The sequence below is a fragment of the Mustelus asterias genome, chromosome 4 (assembly GCF_964213995.1).
Source record: "Mustelus asterias chromosome 4, sMusAst1.hap1.1, whole genome shotgun sequence".
Taxonomy (NCBI): Eukaryota; Metazoa; Chordata; class Chondrichthyes; order Carcharhiniformes; family Triakidae; genus Mustelus; species Mustelus asterias.
In genome coordinates this window covers 64907914-64924589 of record NC_135804.1, presented here as the reverse complement: position 1 = coordinate 64924589, position 16676 = coordinate 64907914, and the positions used below count along the sequence as shown (strand labels likewise).

General features: G+C 41.2%; 1 protein-coding gene across 10 annotated transcripts in view; it reads left to right on the top strand.

Moving 5' to 3' along the window:
* The window catches only part of cnot1 (CCR4-NOT transcription complex, subunit 1), a 204249-nt gene that overhangs the window by 87955 nt on the left and 99618 nt on the right, over positions 1 to 16676 (top strand). For all 10 annotated transcript variants that reach the window (XM_078211150.1, XM_078211147.1, XM_078211148.1 and 7 more), the window contains 2 exons: positions 3756 to 3878; positions 7395 to 7546. In XM_078211150.1, coding sequence (XP_078067276.1) covers positions 3756 to 3878; positions 7395 to 7546 — 275 coding nt within the window. The remainder of the gene's footprint in view (positions 1 to 3755; positions 3879 to 7394; positions 7547 to 16676) is intronic.

The window sequence follows — 16676 nt, the reverse complement described above, 5'->3', positions numbered from 1 at the left end:
CAGGAAACAGGCCCTTCGGCCCTCCAAGCCTGTGCCGCTCCTTGGTCCAACTAGACCAATCGTTTGTATCCCTCCATTCCCAGGCTGCTCATGTGACTATCCAGGTAAGTCTTAAACGATGTCAGCGTGCCTGCCTCCACCACCCTACTTGGCAGCGCATTCCAGGCCCCCACCACCCTCTGTGTAAAAAACGTCCCTCTGATATCTGAGTTAGACTTCGCCCCTCTCACCTTGAGCCCGTGACCCCTCGTGATCGTCACCTCCGACCTGGGAAAAAGCTTCCCACTGTTCACCCTATCTATACCCTTCATAATCTTGTACACCTCTATTAGATCTCCCCTCATTCTCCGTCTTTCCAAGGAGAACAACCCCAGTTTACCCAATCTCTCCTCATAGCTAAGACCCTCCATACCAGGCAACATTCTGGTAAACCTTCTCTGCACTCTCTCTAATGCCTCCACGTCCTTCTGGTAGTGCGGTGACCAGAACTGGACGCAGTACTCCAAATGTGGCCTAACCAGCGTTCTATACAGCTGCATCATCAGACTCCAGCTTTTATACTCTATACCCCGTCCTATAAAGGCAAGCATACCAGATGCCTTCTTCACCACCTTCTCCACCTGTGTTGCCACCTTCAAGGATTTGTGGACTTGCACACCTAGGTCCCTCTGTGTTTCTATACTCCTGATGACTCTGCCATTTATTGTATAACTCCTCCCTACATTATTTCTTCCAAAATGCATCACTTCGCATTTATCCGGATTAAACTCCATCTGCCACCTCTCCGCCCAATTTTCCAGCCTATCTATATCCTGCTGTATTGCCCGACAATGCTCTTCGCCATCCGCAAGTCCAGCCATCTTCGTGTCATCTGCAAACTTGCTGATTACACCAGTTACACCTTCTTCCAAATCATTTATATATATCACAAATAGCAGAGGTCCTAGTACAGAGCCCTGCGGAACACGAAGGTCACAGACCTCCAGCCGGAAAAAGACCCTTCGACCACTACCCTCTGTCATCTATGGCCAAGCCAGTTCTCCACCCATCTAGCCACTTCTCCTTGTATCCCATGAGCCTTAACCTTCTTAACCAACCTGCCATGAGGGACTTTGTCAAATGCCTTACTGAAATCCATATAGACGACATCCACGGCCCTTCCTTCATCAACCGCTTTTGTCACTTCCTCAAAAAACTCCACCAAATTTGTAAGGCACGACCTCCCTCTTACAAAACCATGCTGTCTGTCACTAATGAGATTGTTCCGTTCTAAATGCACATACATCCTGTCTCTAAGAATCCTCTCCAACAACTTCCCTACCACTATTAACAACTACCCTACCTACTATTAACTAGCTCAGTGTTAGTTAGTAGGCTTATTTAGTGCAGTGCATGTGCGTCCTTCTGAGAAACCATAACTGATTTCCATCTCCCAAGCCTGGATAATTCAGATTTGTGGTGCTTCTTGTTTCTTGTAAGGGGCTGTTAATATTGTTATCTCCTGATCGGATTAAACCTGAATCTGAAGACCAAGATCTGTTAATATTGTCATTTTGTGTATCGAAATCAATAGGTAAGATGTGCAAATCAATGGGAAGATTAATTTCAAATTTATGTGGTTCCTAAGACACCAATGTAGACACTTTTTTATTCATACATAGAATGTAGGCAGCACTGGCAGGTATTTCTTACCCCGATAGCCCTTGAGAAGGTGCTGGTCAGCTGCTGCATCGACCAATCAAACCAATAAAGATTGAGAATGAATGAGTGTAATAGTACCAATATGCATAGGAATATCACATTTAAGCCCAATATATGCTTAAATGTGTCAGTAACTTGGGAGTGTGAACTCTAATTCATCAAAACATTGTGCATTTTGCTTTTTGTAATTACTATTACATAACTCAAACGATCGGCCAAGTGCAATCCAACTTTGAAAGAAAGCTCTTAATTAAACTGATAATTTTGTGTTCAGCTGCACAGTAACAAAATTTTCATCCCCCCATTATGCGATTTTATTGACTTTCTCCTCGAAGGCTAGAGTACTGTTTCACAGGCTCCATACTCACTCCAGTACCTCATCATACTGACACTTCTTCATATGTGAGGATTGGCTATTTATAGAAGCCATCTTGGCAATAATACTCCACTCATGTAGTTCCAGCAGAGCTTCTACAGGCACCCTGACTAAGGTCAGCCAACTCAGCTGAGACAGGTGGCTAAACAAGGTGCATTCTTTGTCTGCATGATTCGGCTACCCCCCTGGATTAGCATACTGATAGATTGTGACAAACCTGAACTATTACATTCTGCTAAAATCCGAGTTGTGTATTGCTGGGCTAATTGATGACTGAATAAATTTGCAGTCTTGTGTGCAGTGCATGGTGGTTAGCACTTTGTCACTGTACTAATATTGGAAATGTGTTGTATACACATTAATTTGTCAAAATTCTTTTAGCTCTTGCATTTCAAGCTCAGATACAAATTAGAGTATCAGTGAATGCACTCTTGAAACTGGAGACTGTCAACAGTAAAGCAGTTAACTCTTTTTTAAATAGTGTTGTTTGCTATTAAAAGGGTAATTCATGTTAATGATCAAAGTTTCAGTGAGGGAGAAAGTGCATTTCACAAAGATAACTGAACACTTTGGATGGAATACCTGCAGTTGGGTCTGCCTTTTGGCTCTGCTCACTTTTATAGCCAAGTTCAGTTGTAAATAATTGGAATTGGGACCAAAACCATTGTCTGGAATGCACTTGTACTGGCACTATTCTAAATGGTTTGAAGGTCTTTTATGTATTTAGTGCATGAGATGCATTCAATGGGTAAAAATGACCATGCTTAGTGCAGGTAAGTTTGATTTTAATGGGAAATTTATCTTGGGTGCAATTGTAATCGAACTAGGAACCATGCTGGTGTGACATCACAATGTGGGAGGAGGTTATGGTGGGACTGCCTGCTAATTAGACTTGCTATATTCAAATAAGGTTCCCAACCTTCCTGGCGGGCGAACACAATCTCATGAAATTTTGCAGGCAGCATTTTGTGCCTGTGTCACCATTTGCACCCACGGTGAACATGGCGGCAAAATCCCAGCCACCAAATGTATTTACAAAAGTATAATTGAGCTAGTGCAGTTTTAGCATAATTTTGCATCTGTTGCAGGCCTTATTAGAAGGAATCTAAATTTGTTGGAGTTCCTTGCAATGAACCGTTGAACAAATGTGTAAAGATTACAAAGTTAAATTTCCAAATATATTTGAAGTTTGATTTTTAACTGCTTCCATTTGCTACCTTGCCAAGATTGTAATTTTTTGAGTGTCGGCAGGGACCTACTTGCATGGTTGAGCCAAGTCAAATCGTTCACTTCCAGCCAGAGCTTGAGGGTGATCAGAAAAGAGAAATGTGGTTAGGTGTCTTGTTTATCCCTCGCTATCCATATTCCAGTGTTCTTGGATTAGTGTAGTAGGCTGGGATTTACTAACTCATCACTGACAGAGAATTGAGGCTGGTGACTTAATTATTGATCTGTTTAGATTAGCATCTTGCTGACGCATTAGGGAGTCTTTCCAAGACACTTTTCTTTAGTAAGAAAATATCTGGCTTGTAATTTGTGGTGCCAATTGTATAAAATCAGAATGTAGCTCCCAACAGAGTTGGAGACCAGGTTCTACCTTTTTGTGTTTAAAAACTATTTCTTTATGGTTGGAATCAATTATTTAAGTGATTGTTTGTATCATTTTTTTCTCTTACAGGCCTTGTCTATGCTGCTAAATGGTACTCCGTTTGCCTTTGTTATTGACCTTGCTGCACTTGCATCTCGCCGAGAATACCTCAAACTTGATAAATGGTTAACTGATAAAATTCGCGAGCATGGGGTAAGATATGAACTTTAACCATTTTATTTCTAAATGTTGTAATGTGTGTTTCCATGTAAAGGGTTCTGTTGAACATTTGGAATTTTTTGGCACTATTACATACTACTTCAGAGTCATCCATGGCTCAGTTGCTAGCATTCAGCTTAAGTGGGAAGGTTACGATTCAAGTCCAATTCGAGACTTGAGTCCAAAGATTTAGGCTGACACTTCAGTGTGGTACTGAGAGAGCACTGCACAGTCAGGGGTGCTGTCTTTTGAATGAGGGATTAAACCAAGGCTCCCTCCGCTTGCCATAAAAAATTGGATGCATTTGCTGCCAATGCCACACCGTGAGCAACCGGAAACTTTCACCCATTGTTTCTCTGCCGTGTTTACTCAGCACATTGAATCTCAGAAATAAAAACATCAAGAGACGGTGTATAGAAATCAATGGGAATTTTCCCCATTTCAGCTTCACTACAGATGGAACAAGATTTCCAAACCTGGGTGAGAGGATGGATCAGTTGGGTGGCAGTGGACAAGGGGCAGCAGGGATTTAAAGCTGTGGCATTGATGCGTTTCAATTTATAATCATTTCCTATAGGTTGTTTACAATTACACTGCAACTCATCCTGTTAAATGTACACTTCTGCAATATAGGATACTAGTATTTGTTTTGTTCTTTTAAACTTTCAGTTAAATTATGAACCAAGCCTGTCACATTCAATACTAAATGCATTATGCCAACCATCTTATTTGCTTGGGACATACTGCAGTAGAATTATATCCCATGTATAATCAAGACCTGCTTTCTGATTGAGTAGATGATCATCTGCATGCACGTCATTTTGCCTTGACAGGAGACACCGTGTAAAAGATTTCGTGGCTCCATTTCGAAGTGGAGTGGACCTATTCTTGGTCTCCTGGCCAATATATTTATCATTTAGTCAACATCACAAAAAGAGATTATTTGGTTAGTATCACATTGCTGTTTGTGGGAGATTGCTTTTGGAAATTGGCTGCCAGATTCCTGACATTACAACAGGGACTACAGAAGTCCTTTATTGGCCGTAAAATGCTTTGGGTCATCCTGCGGGTGTGAAAGACGCTTTATAAATGCGAGTCTTTACTTCATTTGCACTTGAATGTAAATCGGCAGTAAATTCTGCCACAGCAAGTAATTTTGTAGTGCAAGAAGCAATGTATGCATAGCAAGCTCCCACAAGCAGCAATTTGATAATAACCACATGGTCTATTTTTTAGTTTTTGAGGGATATTGACCCACACAAAGTAGAACTTCCTTGCTGTTCAAAATGATGCCGGAGATCTTTTACATACATTCAAAGATGGGCGAGACCTCAATTTGACACCTGAGTCAAAGATTGGGACCTCGATTTAACACCTTGATTTGGTTTATTATTGTCATATGTATTAGTATACAGTGAAAAGTATTATTTGCACACGATACAAAAAAGCATACTGTACATAGAGAAGGAAAGGAGAGTGTGTAGAATGTAGTGTTACAGTCATAGCTAGGGTGTGGAGAAAGATGAACTTAATGCGAGATAGGTCCTTTCAAAAGTCTGATAGCAGCAAGGAAGAAGCTGTTCTTGAGTCAGTTGGTACATGTCCTCAGACTTTTGTATCTTTTTCCTGGCGGAAGAAGGTGGAAGAGAGTGTGTCTGGCGTGCGTGGGGTCCTTAATTATGCTGGCTGTTTTTCGAGGCAGCGGGAAGTGTAGACAGTGTCAGTGGGTAGGAGACTGGTTTGAGTGATGGACTGGGCTTCTTTCATGGCCCTTTGTAGTTTTTTGCAGCCTTGGACTGAGCAGGAACCATGCCAAGCTGTGATGCAACCAGAAAGAATGCTTTCTATAGTGCATCTGTAAAAATTGGTAAGAGTGATAGTGGACATGCCAAATTTCCTTAATCTTAGAAAGTAAAGTGCTTTCTTAACTATAGCATCGGCATGGAAGAGCTGGGACAGGTGGTTGTTCATCCAAAAATTGGCACCTCCAGAAGTGCAGTGCTCTGCAAGCAGCACCCTCTTAGATTTCTGTTTAATTCTCTGGAGTGGACCTGAACCTACAGTCTTCTGTTTCTGAGACGTGGCTGTTTCCCAGTAAGCCACAGCTGACTCTTCCACTCCACTGAAAATGTCTCAAGTAATTCTATTTCAACTTGGTGCTAAACCTCCACTGTATAAAGTTTTATGCAGTCTAATTTTTCAGATGTATGACAACATATTGGGGAGCTTGTTGTCTTGCAGCTTGATACTTAGCATTCAAAATTATGTAAAAAAAAATCCAAAAAAAAGTTGCAGTCAGGTTATCTTTGTAGAAGAGAGGTGAGTACAAGTTCTTGTTGGGATTACAATGTGGAAATATGAGTGGAATATAATTTGCAAGCTATGATCCTCTGGTTGGCTGTCATGAAAACAAGTGGGATTACATGGTTGGCACTGAGGGAATGGAGGTTGTACAGACCTTTATTGAGTAATTGGTTAAAACAATGTATTGACCTTTTATGCTTTTTAGTTAATAGGTAATTAGCATCTAGTATGGGTCTGTAGTTTCCTGTATACCTCAGCAGATTGGTTCTAGTTGGCTAGAGACAGGTTCTGTTCTGTGACTCTCACATTTTCAGTAATTTGAATGGGATGTTGTCTCTAGTAAAAGTAAATATCCAGAATTACAATTGTACCATTATTCTGTATTTTTTATTTATTGAGTTAACAAGAATGTATCCAAGATTTGAACAATATTTACAGACTTCTATTACATGCTGTTCTACGGGTAATTCTGGCATTTTTATGCTGTCAACAATTATTGCTCCAAGTTTTAGCCAATATTGCTCTTAATCCAGCTACCAGTTTGAGATGAGGGGTCCATATTGAGTCTTTAAAACCCCTACAGTGCAGAAGGAGGCCATTTGGCCCATCGGGTCTGCACTGACTTACCAAAAGAGTGCCAAACCCAGGCCCAACCCCTGCCCTATTGCTGTAACCCCTCATGTTTACCATGGCTAATCCACCTAAATTACACACCTTTTGGACTGTGGGAGGAAACCAGAGCACCCAGAGGAAATACACGCAGCTGCCGGGAAAATATGCAAACTCCAGACAGTCACCCAAGGCCGGAATTGAACCTGGGTCTCTGGCGCTGTGACGCAGCACTGCTAACTACTGTGTTGCCATGCCATCTCTTGAACCTGCCATTTTCCATCTCTCAAGTTGCAATGGCATACAAGAGTTATTGCTCCGAACTTCCATATGCAGTTGATAATTGGATTCAAAACAGCATTAGTGAACACTTTGGATCTGATGGCACATGCATAACTTAAAAATACATGGCTGCAAAAAGTTGTCACAGTTCCTGATGAAAGAATATCTATTAAGCTGATAACTGTACTTCATAATAATTTGGTATGTTTGAAACTCTGCATTGTTCCTTAGTCATAAAGTATAAATGCTAAGTGCCTGTTGAGGAGTGGGGGTGGAGATAGAAGAAGGTGATAATTTTCAACTTTTTTTAAACAGGAGCCATTTATCCAGGCATGTGTGACGTTCCTAAAGAGACGGTGTCCTTCAATTATGGGTGGACTGGCCCCAGAAAAGGAACAGCCCAAGAGTGCTCAACTCCCTCCAGAAACACTGGCTACCATGTTGGCTTGCTTACAAGCTTGTGCAGGGTAAGAATAGAACTTGCTTCGAATTTTTGTGAAACTGAGTAGCACAATTACTAGATGGTAAATTATTTTTGAGTTAGTGATAGATTTCTACACTCAAGAGTGGGAGTATGGTGTTGAGATGGAGGATCTTTCATGATTTTGAATGGTGGAGCAAGATGGAATGACCGTGGCTCCTGTTTTCTATGTTATGATTGATAAGAAATCTGTACCCGATATAATTGTCTTTACAGCAAATTTCAACCTGTGCACTCTTTTGTGCAGTGCTGCCCTCTAGGAACTATTTTGATGATGAGAATGCTGTAAGATTAAGTATTGCACCTATATACTTTGGCACTATTGAGTGGTGGTTATGTACTTTTAATTTCTGATTTCTTTGTAAGCTATAATATAGAGCAGTGCATAATACTAACCCTGAGGAGCAAAACACGAAAACAGCAAAAAAAAGCATTGGCCTTGCCGGTACTCCTCTTAACTCTTCCATTAGGCTTGCTTGTTTTTCTATTTGGTTTAAAGTACTTCAGTGATGTTTGGGGAAGGTATGCAGATAAAATATTGAAGGATCAGGCAGTCACCATGCTCTTTAACCCTTCCCTTCCCTGAAACTCAGAAAAATAGGATTTGGGGTTAGTAATTCAACTGCTGAAGCCAGTTCTGTTATTTCTACATCTAAACTCCATTGATCCATATGCCTTGAGACTAACGCCTAACAACGTTTTGAGCTGTGTTGGATAAATGCAACCATCACAGCATCCATTGCCTCTTGGGGTAGAAAATTCCAGATTTCCACTCCCGATGTAGAAAACGTGCTGCCTAATTTCACTTGTAGACGACCTACCTCTAATTTTAAGATTATGCCCCTTTTTCATGATTCCGCACCTGAACATATTAAATTGTTGGGCAGTGAAAGAACAGTTGGTCCATCAAGTCTGCATCGCATTACCATCATGGCACAGCATTATTTACTCCTTCACAATCACCTTTTCAGCCTTGTCTCCTGGAAGAGGGAAAGAAATGCTGGGCCAATAAGGGAAAAAGTTACTCTCTAAAATTTCTCTTCATCTCCCTTAGACAATTGAAATCTGTCCAGGAGATCACATGCAATCTATAAACACACTATGATGCGATTGCTTTGAGCAACATTTGAGCTTTCCTGATGGATATCCAAGATGACATTTTAATGCTGTTAAGTACTGGGCATGTGGGATTCAAACCCAGGTCCCCAGATTGGAAATCTGGAATTTTCTATCCCTAGAGGCAATGGATGCTGAGGAGGTTGTGTTTCAAGGAAAATAACCCCAACCTATCCATTCTCTCCTGACAGCTAAACACTTTTCTAGCCCTGGCAACATTCTTGTAAACCACCTCTGCATACTCTAGAACAATTACATCCTTCCTGTAATATGGTGAACAGAACTGCACACATTGCTCCAGTTGTAGCCTTACCGGTGCTTTATACAATTCCAACATTATATCTTTTTATATTCCATACCTCTGCCAATGAAGGAGAGCATTCCATATACCTTCTTTCCAACCTTCTTGACTTGAACTGCTGCCTTTAGGGACCTATGCATTTGTATGCCAAGATGTCTCACTTCATCTACCCTTTTAGTATATTCCCATTTACCGTGTATTCCCTATAACTGTTTGATCTCGTTAAATGCATTAGCTTACACTTCTCTATATTAAAATCCATCTGCCATTTGACCGCCCACTCTACTAACTGATCGATATCATTTTGTAGATTCTAGCTATCCTCTACACTATCCATTACTCGGCCAATCTTTGTGTCGTCTGCAAATATTCCAGTCGTGCACCACCTCCAAGTTCATGTCAATAGATAACACAAACGGCAAGGATCCCAACACACAGCCCTGTGGAACACCAGTTGAAACAGTTTTCCATTCGCAAGGGCACCATTGTTTCCTGTTACTAAACCAATTTTTGATCCAGTTTGCAACATTACCCTGTAAACCATGGGCTTTTAATTTTTTGACTAATCTGCCATGTGGGCCCTTGTCAAATGCCTTGCTAAAATCTATGTGCACAACATCCACTGCACTACCTTTACCAACCCTCCTTGTCATTTCCTCAAAGAATTCAATCAAGTTTGAGAGGAAGGAACTTCTTTTAACAAATCCATGCTGACCATCCCTGACGAGTCCATGCCTTTCTACATGACAGTTAATCCTATCTTTCAAGCTTGATTTGCCCACCACCAAAAAAAAAGAAAGAACAGCACAGGAAACAGGCCCTTCGGCCCTCCAAGCCTGTGCCGCTCCTTGGTCCAACTAGACCAATCGTTTGTATCCCTCCATTCCCAGGCTGCTCATGTGACTATCCAGGTAAGTCTTAAACGATGTCAGCGTGCCTGCCTCCACCACCCTACTTGGCAGCGCATTCCAGGCCCCCACCACCCTCTGTGTAAAAAACGTCCCTCTGATATCTGAGTTATACTTCGCCCCTCTCACCTTGAGCCCGTGACCTCTCGTGATCGTCACCTCCGACCTGGGAAAAAGCTTCCCACTGTTCACCCTTTCTATACCCTTCGTAATCTTGTACACCTCTGTTAGATCTCCCCTCATTCTCCGTCTTTCCAAGGAGAACAACCCCAGTCTACCCAATCTCTCCTCATAGCTAAGACCCTCCATACCAGGCAACATCCTGGTAAACCTTCTCTGCACTCTCTCTAACGCCTCCACGTCCTTCTGGTAGTGGGGTATAATATAAGACTAAGTGGCCTAAAATTATTTGGCATTTCCTTCGATCCCTTTTTAAACAATGGAACAATGTTTGCGTTTCTCTCGTCCTCCAGTACATCCCCTGTATCTAGCGAGGATTGAAAAATCATCCCCCGAGCACTTCTATCTCCGCCATGACCTCCTTAAGCAGCCTCGGAAACAATCATCTGGCCCTTATCAACTTTCAAGGATTCCAACCCTTTGAGTACTCCCTCTCTATGATTTTTCCGTCACCTAGATAACAAAGACAAATGTCAGACTCCTATTTATTGACTGCAGCTCAGTCTTCAACACCATTATTCCTACGAAACACATCTCCAGACTCCATGGCCTGGGCCTCGGCTCCTCCCTCTGCAACTGGATCCTGAACTTCCCAACCCACGACCACAATCAGTAAGGATAGGCAACAGCAGCTCCTCCATGATCATCCTCAATTCCGGTGCCCCACAAGGCTATGTTCTCAGCCCCCTACTATGCTCCTTATACACCAATGACTGGGGCCAAATTCCCCTCCAACTCTATTTTCAAGTTTGCTGACAACACCACCGTAGTGGGTCGGATCTCAAACAATGACTAGACAGAGTACAGGAATGAGATAGAGAATTTGGTGAACTGGTGCGGCAACAATAATCTCTCCCTCAATGTCAACAAAACGAAGGGGATTGTCATCGACTTCAGGAAATGTAGTGGAGAACATGTCCTTGTCTACATCAACTGGGACGAAGTAGAGATAGTTAAGAGTTTCAAGTTTTTAGGTGTCCAGATCACCAACAACCTATCCTGGTCCCTCCATGTCGACAATATAGTTAAATAAGTCCACCAACGCCTCTACTTTCTCAGAACACTAAGGAAATTTGGCATGTCAGCTACGACGCTCACCAACTTTTACAGGTGCACCATAGAAAGCATTCTTTCTGGTTATATCACAGCTTGGTATGGCTACTGCTCTATCCAAGACCGCAAGAAACTACAAAAGGTCGTGAATGTAGCCCAATCCGTCACGCAAACCAGTCTCCCATCCATTGACACTGTCTACACTTCCTGTTGCCTCGGCAAAACAGCCAGCATAATTAAGGACCCCATGCAACCCGGACATTCTCTCTTCCACCACCTTCCTTCGGGAAAAAGATACAAAAGTCTGAGGACACATACCAACCGACTCGAACAGCTTCTTTCCTGCTGCCATCAGACTTTTGAATGGACCCTACCTTGCATTAAGTTGATCTTTCTCTACACCCTAGCTGTAACACTACATTCTGCACTTTCGTTTCCTTCGCTATGTACAGTATGCTTTGTATAGCGCGCAAGAAACAATACTTTTCACTGTATGTTAATACATGTGACAATAAATCAAATCAATCTGTGTTCCTCCTGGACTACTAAATTTACATCATCTCTTGGAGACCAAATATTCATTTAAAATCCTTCCCACCGCCTCTGCATCTACACACAGGTTTCCTTCTTCATCTCTGAAAGATCCCACTTTTTCCTTAACTAACCTTTTACCATCAATATATTGGTAAAACATCTTGGGTTTTCTTTAAATTTACTCGCTAATCTTTTTTCATCCCCCTCTCTTTGGTTTCCTTATTTCCTTTTTTACTTTGCCCCTGCACTTCCTATATTCATCTAGGCTATTTATAAGGTCATTCGATATTTTTTATGGTGGAGGTAGATAGATTATTGTTAGATAAGGAAATCAAAGGTTGTCGGGGGTACATGGAAATGTGGAATTTGAAACACAAACAGATCAGCCATGATCTTACTGAATGCTGGAGCAGGCTTGAATGGCCCTCCTCTCCTATTTCAAATGTTTGTGCTACATTTAACTGTGCCTGTCACAGTTTTTCCACAAGAAATAACAGTAGGTATACATTATATGGCCTGTCAAATCTGCTCCACCATTCAATACGGTCATGGCTGACCTTCGGCTTCAATTCCACTTTCCTGCCCCCTCACCATCTCCTTTGATTTTCCTGAGAGACCAAAAGTCTGTCTGTTCAAACCTTCAATATATTCAAAGATGGCGCATCCACTTTGTGGTAGAGAATTTCAAAAATTCACCGCATATTGAGTGAAGGAATCTCTCCTTACCTCAGTTCTAAATGATCAACCTCAAATCTTGAAACTACCTCCGTGTTTTAGATTCTCTGACCAGTGAAAATAATCTCCGAGCATCCACCCTATCTAGCCCCTTCAGAATTATGTAAATTTCAATGAGATTACCTCTATTCTTTGAAGTAAGCCCAATTTACTGAGCCTCTAAAGATAGGACAATTCCTTCATTCCAGGGACCAATTTATTGAATACTGTACCACAAGTATCTCCTTTCTTAAATGTGGTGTCCAAAACTGCACGCAATTTCCAGATGTGGTCTCACCAAAACTGTGACAAGACAACTTTATTCTTGCACTCCAATCCCTCTACAATAAAGGCCAACATGTCATTTTCTTTCCTAATTGCTTTTGCACCTGGGGTGGGGGGGGGTAATATTTGCATGGGGGGGCGGGTGGGGTGTTAAAGTACTTTGTTGGAGAATGGGGGGGGGGGTGTTAAAGTACTTCGTTGGAGAATCAGTGCAGATTTGATGAACCGAATGGCCCCTTCGGCACTGAAGGGATTCTATGAACGTTACTCTGTCTCTTCATTTAAGTCATGAATATAGATTGTAAATAGCATTGATCCTTGTGGAAGTTCACTGTTGAATGCCTGCTAACTTGGAAAAAAAGCCCTGTTTATGCCCAGTCTTCGCTTTCTATGTGTTACCCAATCCTTTATCCATGCTAATATATTCCACCCAGCTCCATGAGCCCTTACCCTGCCTATTAACCTTGTGTGGTTCCTTATCAAATGATTTTTGGAAATCCAGGTACAGTTTATCTAGTGGGGGTCCCCTTTATCTACCCTACTAGTCACATCCTCAAAACAACCTGCAATTGTCAACGGGATTTTCCTTTTGTAAAATCCATGTTGATTTGTTCTAATCATTCTATATATACCTTTGTGCATTGTTAAGAATTCCTTAATAGATTCCAGTGTTTTTCCAAAAATGGATGCCAGGCTAACTGGCCTGTAGGTCCCTGTTTTCTCTCCTTCCATTCTTGAAAAGTAGTGTAACATTTGTCAATCTGATGGGATGGTTCCCAAGTTGAAGAAATTTTGGAAAATCATAACTAGTACATGATAACTATCTCCGCAGCTATTTCTTTTAGAACCCTAGAATGTAGGCCATAAGGTCTTGGAGCTTTGTCAGACCTTAGTCCCAGAAGTTTCTCCAATACCGTTTGTTGGTAATTTCATTAATTTCCTTCCTACCATCTATTTCTGTTATAAAATTTGTGTTTTCCACTGTGAAGACTGACACAAACATATCAGTGTCTCTACCATTTCCTCAATCCCCATAATAATTTCTCCTGTCTCTGCTTCTAAGGGACCGATGTTTACTTTAGCGACTCTCTTCCCTTTTCAGATAGCTCTAAAATCTCGATCTGTTTTTATATTTCTGGTTAGTTTGCTCGTATTCTATTTTTCAACTTTATATTAACGTTTTGGTGGCCCTTTGCTGGTTTTTAGTACACTCCTAATCCTCAGATTTGCTGCTTTTTTTTCCCCGCAACATTGTCAGCCTCTTTTAATCTAATATTATAGGTACCTTCATTAGTAAACCACGTATAGATTTCTTAGCTTTAATTTTTCAGTGAAATCTATTTTTCTTGAAAATTTTGAATTTTATTTAAATATTTTTACCATCCTATCTTGCAGTCTATTTACCTAATTAACCGTAATCAGTTCTTCCCTCCATACCTTTTGTTTAAGTTTAAGATCCTTGTTTGTGATTGGAATATGTCACTTTCAAACTTAACATGGAATTCAGTGATATGATCACTATTTCCCAGTGGATCTGTTGATATTACTAATTAACCCTTCATTATACAATGCTAGATCTAAGATAGCTTTTTTCCCTAATTAGTGCCACGATGCATTGCTCCAAGAAACTGCCACAAAAACATTCTATGCATTCATCTTTCAGGCGACTCTTTCCAATTTGATTGTCCCAGTCTATGTGAAAATTGAAGTCCTCCACAATTTTTCAATCACATTTGTTACAAGCTCCAATAATTTCTTGTTTAATGCATTGTTCAATAGATAGCTACTACTAAGGCGTCTATAAACTACTCCCACAAATGTTTATGACTCTTGCTATTTCTAGTTTCCACCAACACATTGATTCAACTTCATGATTTTTGAGGCCAAATCCTTTCTCACTTAATGTCCTTATGACATCCTTTGCTATCAGAGCTATCTCACCTCCTTTGACATTCTGGCTTTCCGAAATATTGTGTACCCTGTAATATTTATTTCCCAACCTTGATCATTTTGTAACCATGTCTCACTCTCTTGGTCTAAATCATTTATCTCTGTTTGTGCCACTTGCTCATCCATCTTATTCCAGATGCTTTGTGCATTCAGATAAAGAACTTAAAACATTTTTAAAACTTATTTTCCCTGCAGTATATAATTTTTATTAAACTTTGTCCCTTCCTGTCTCATTGTTTTTCTTTACTCGCATTGTTATGCTGTGTTGATGCCTCAACCCTTTTCTTTGGATTTCTGAATCTCGCTTCACTTGAATAAGCTGATTTCCCCATACCTGCTTGACTGGCAGTCACCCCCACTGACCATTAACCAATAGTGACATTCTGCTCAACCTAAATAGTTCTGACTGCCTTCCGGAATAAAGTGTTCATGTAGCTCTCGCCCCTCCCTGATGTCTTTCAGTGTCTGCAACTCAAGACTCCAGCTCAGCAACTTTAAAGCTGAAGTTGCGCAGGCTGTGACACTTCTAGCAGATATGGTTGTTTGGGATTGCAGTGCATTTCACAGATCCACAGATGCTTCAGTCATGCCCAGCCCTGTGATTTCTATCCAACCTTATTTAATTAGACAATAATTTGCGCAGCTGAAGTATTAGGACATTGCTTTTCTGATTTTGATTTGATTTATTATTGTCACATGTATTAACATAGTGAAAAGTATTGTTTCTTGCGCGTATACAGACAAAGCATGCTGTTCATAGAGAAGAAAACGAGAGTGTGCAGAATGTAGTGTTACAGTCATAGCTAGGGTGTAGAGAAAGATCAACTTAATGCAAGGTGAGTCCATTTGACAGCAGCGGGGAAGAAGCTGTTCTTGAATCGGTTGGTACGTGACCTCAGACTTTAATATCTTTTTCCCGAAGGTAGAAGAGAGAATGCTCAGGGGTGTGTGGGATCCTTAGTTATGTTGGCTGCTTTGCTGAGGCAGCGGGAAGTCTGGACAGTCAATGGATGGGAGACTGGTTTGCGTGATGGATTTGGCTACATTCACAACCTTTTGTAGCGGTCTTGGGCAGAGCAGGAGCCATACCAAGCTGTGATACAATCAGAAAGAATGCTTTCTATGGTGCATTTGTAAAAGTTGGTGAGCGTCGTAGCTGACATGCCAAATTTCCTTAGTCTTCTGAGAAAGTAGAGGCGTTGGTGGGCTTTCTTAACTATAGTGTCGGCATGAGGGGACCAGGACAGATTGGTGATCTGGATACCTAAAAACCTGAAGCCTTTCTTCTTCGTCCCTGTTGATGTAGACAGGGGCACGTTCTCCACTACGCTTCCTGAAGCCGATGACAATCTCCTTCGTTTTGTTCACATTGAGGGAGAGATGATTGTTGGATTATTATACCTTGGAGACAAAAGAAGAAAATTCACCAACTACTGGCGGTTGAAAGAAAAAGAGCACCTCTTACCCCCAATGCACCAACTTGCGACCTGATTCTCAACTACACTCTGTGCATCTCCTTACTCTATACTTATTCCCACCCACACAACTTAGTACCCTTCTCATGTGTTCATCACTGCTACATGGCCTGTGTGTTGTAGAGAAGAGAAATTAAAAGATGAAAGTATATAATTTTCCATTTCAATTGAATTCTACTATTTAGCAATTTAGCACTTTTTTGCTCATGTTGTTGTTAAAATTTGCACTAAACCGCAAGGTGTTCTGCAAATGCTACCTGCTTTAGGCATTATGATGCTGAAACAGGGATTTTTATTTATGTTTCTAGCAGCACACTTGCCATTTGTAGCTCTGCTCAGTTATTCGTCGAATGAGCTAAAAGCAGTTTGCTGACAGGAAAGCCCAGTGTGCTTTTTAAAAGCATCACAGTTTATATGTTGACGAAGCAAGTGTGGAATACAAGGAAAGTAGAAAGAAACTTAAGCAAGGAGTAAGAAGAGCTAAAAGTGGTCATGAAAAAGCATTGGCCAGCAGGATTAAGGAAAATCCCAAGGCTTTTTATACATATATAAAGAGCAAGAGGGTAGCCAGGGAGAAGGTTGGCCCACTCAAGGACAAGG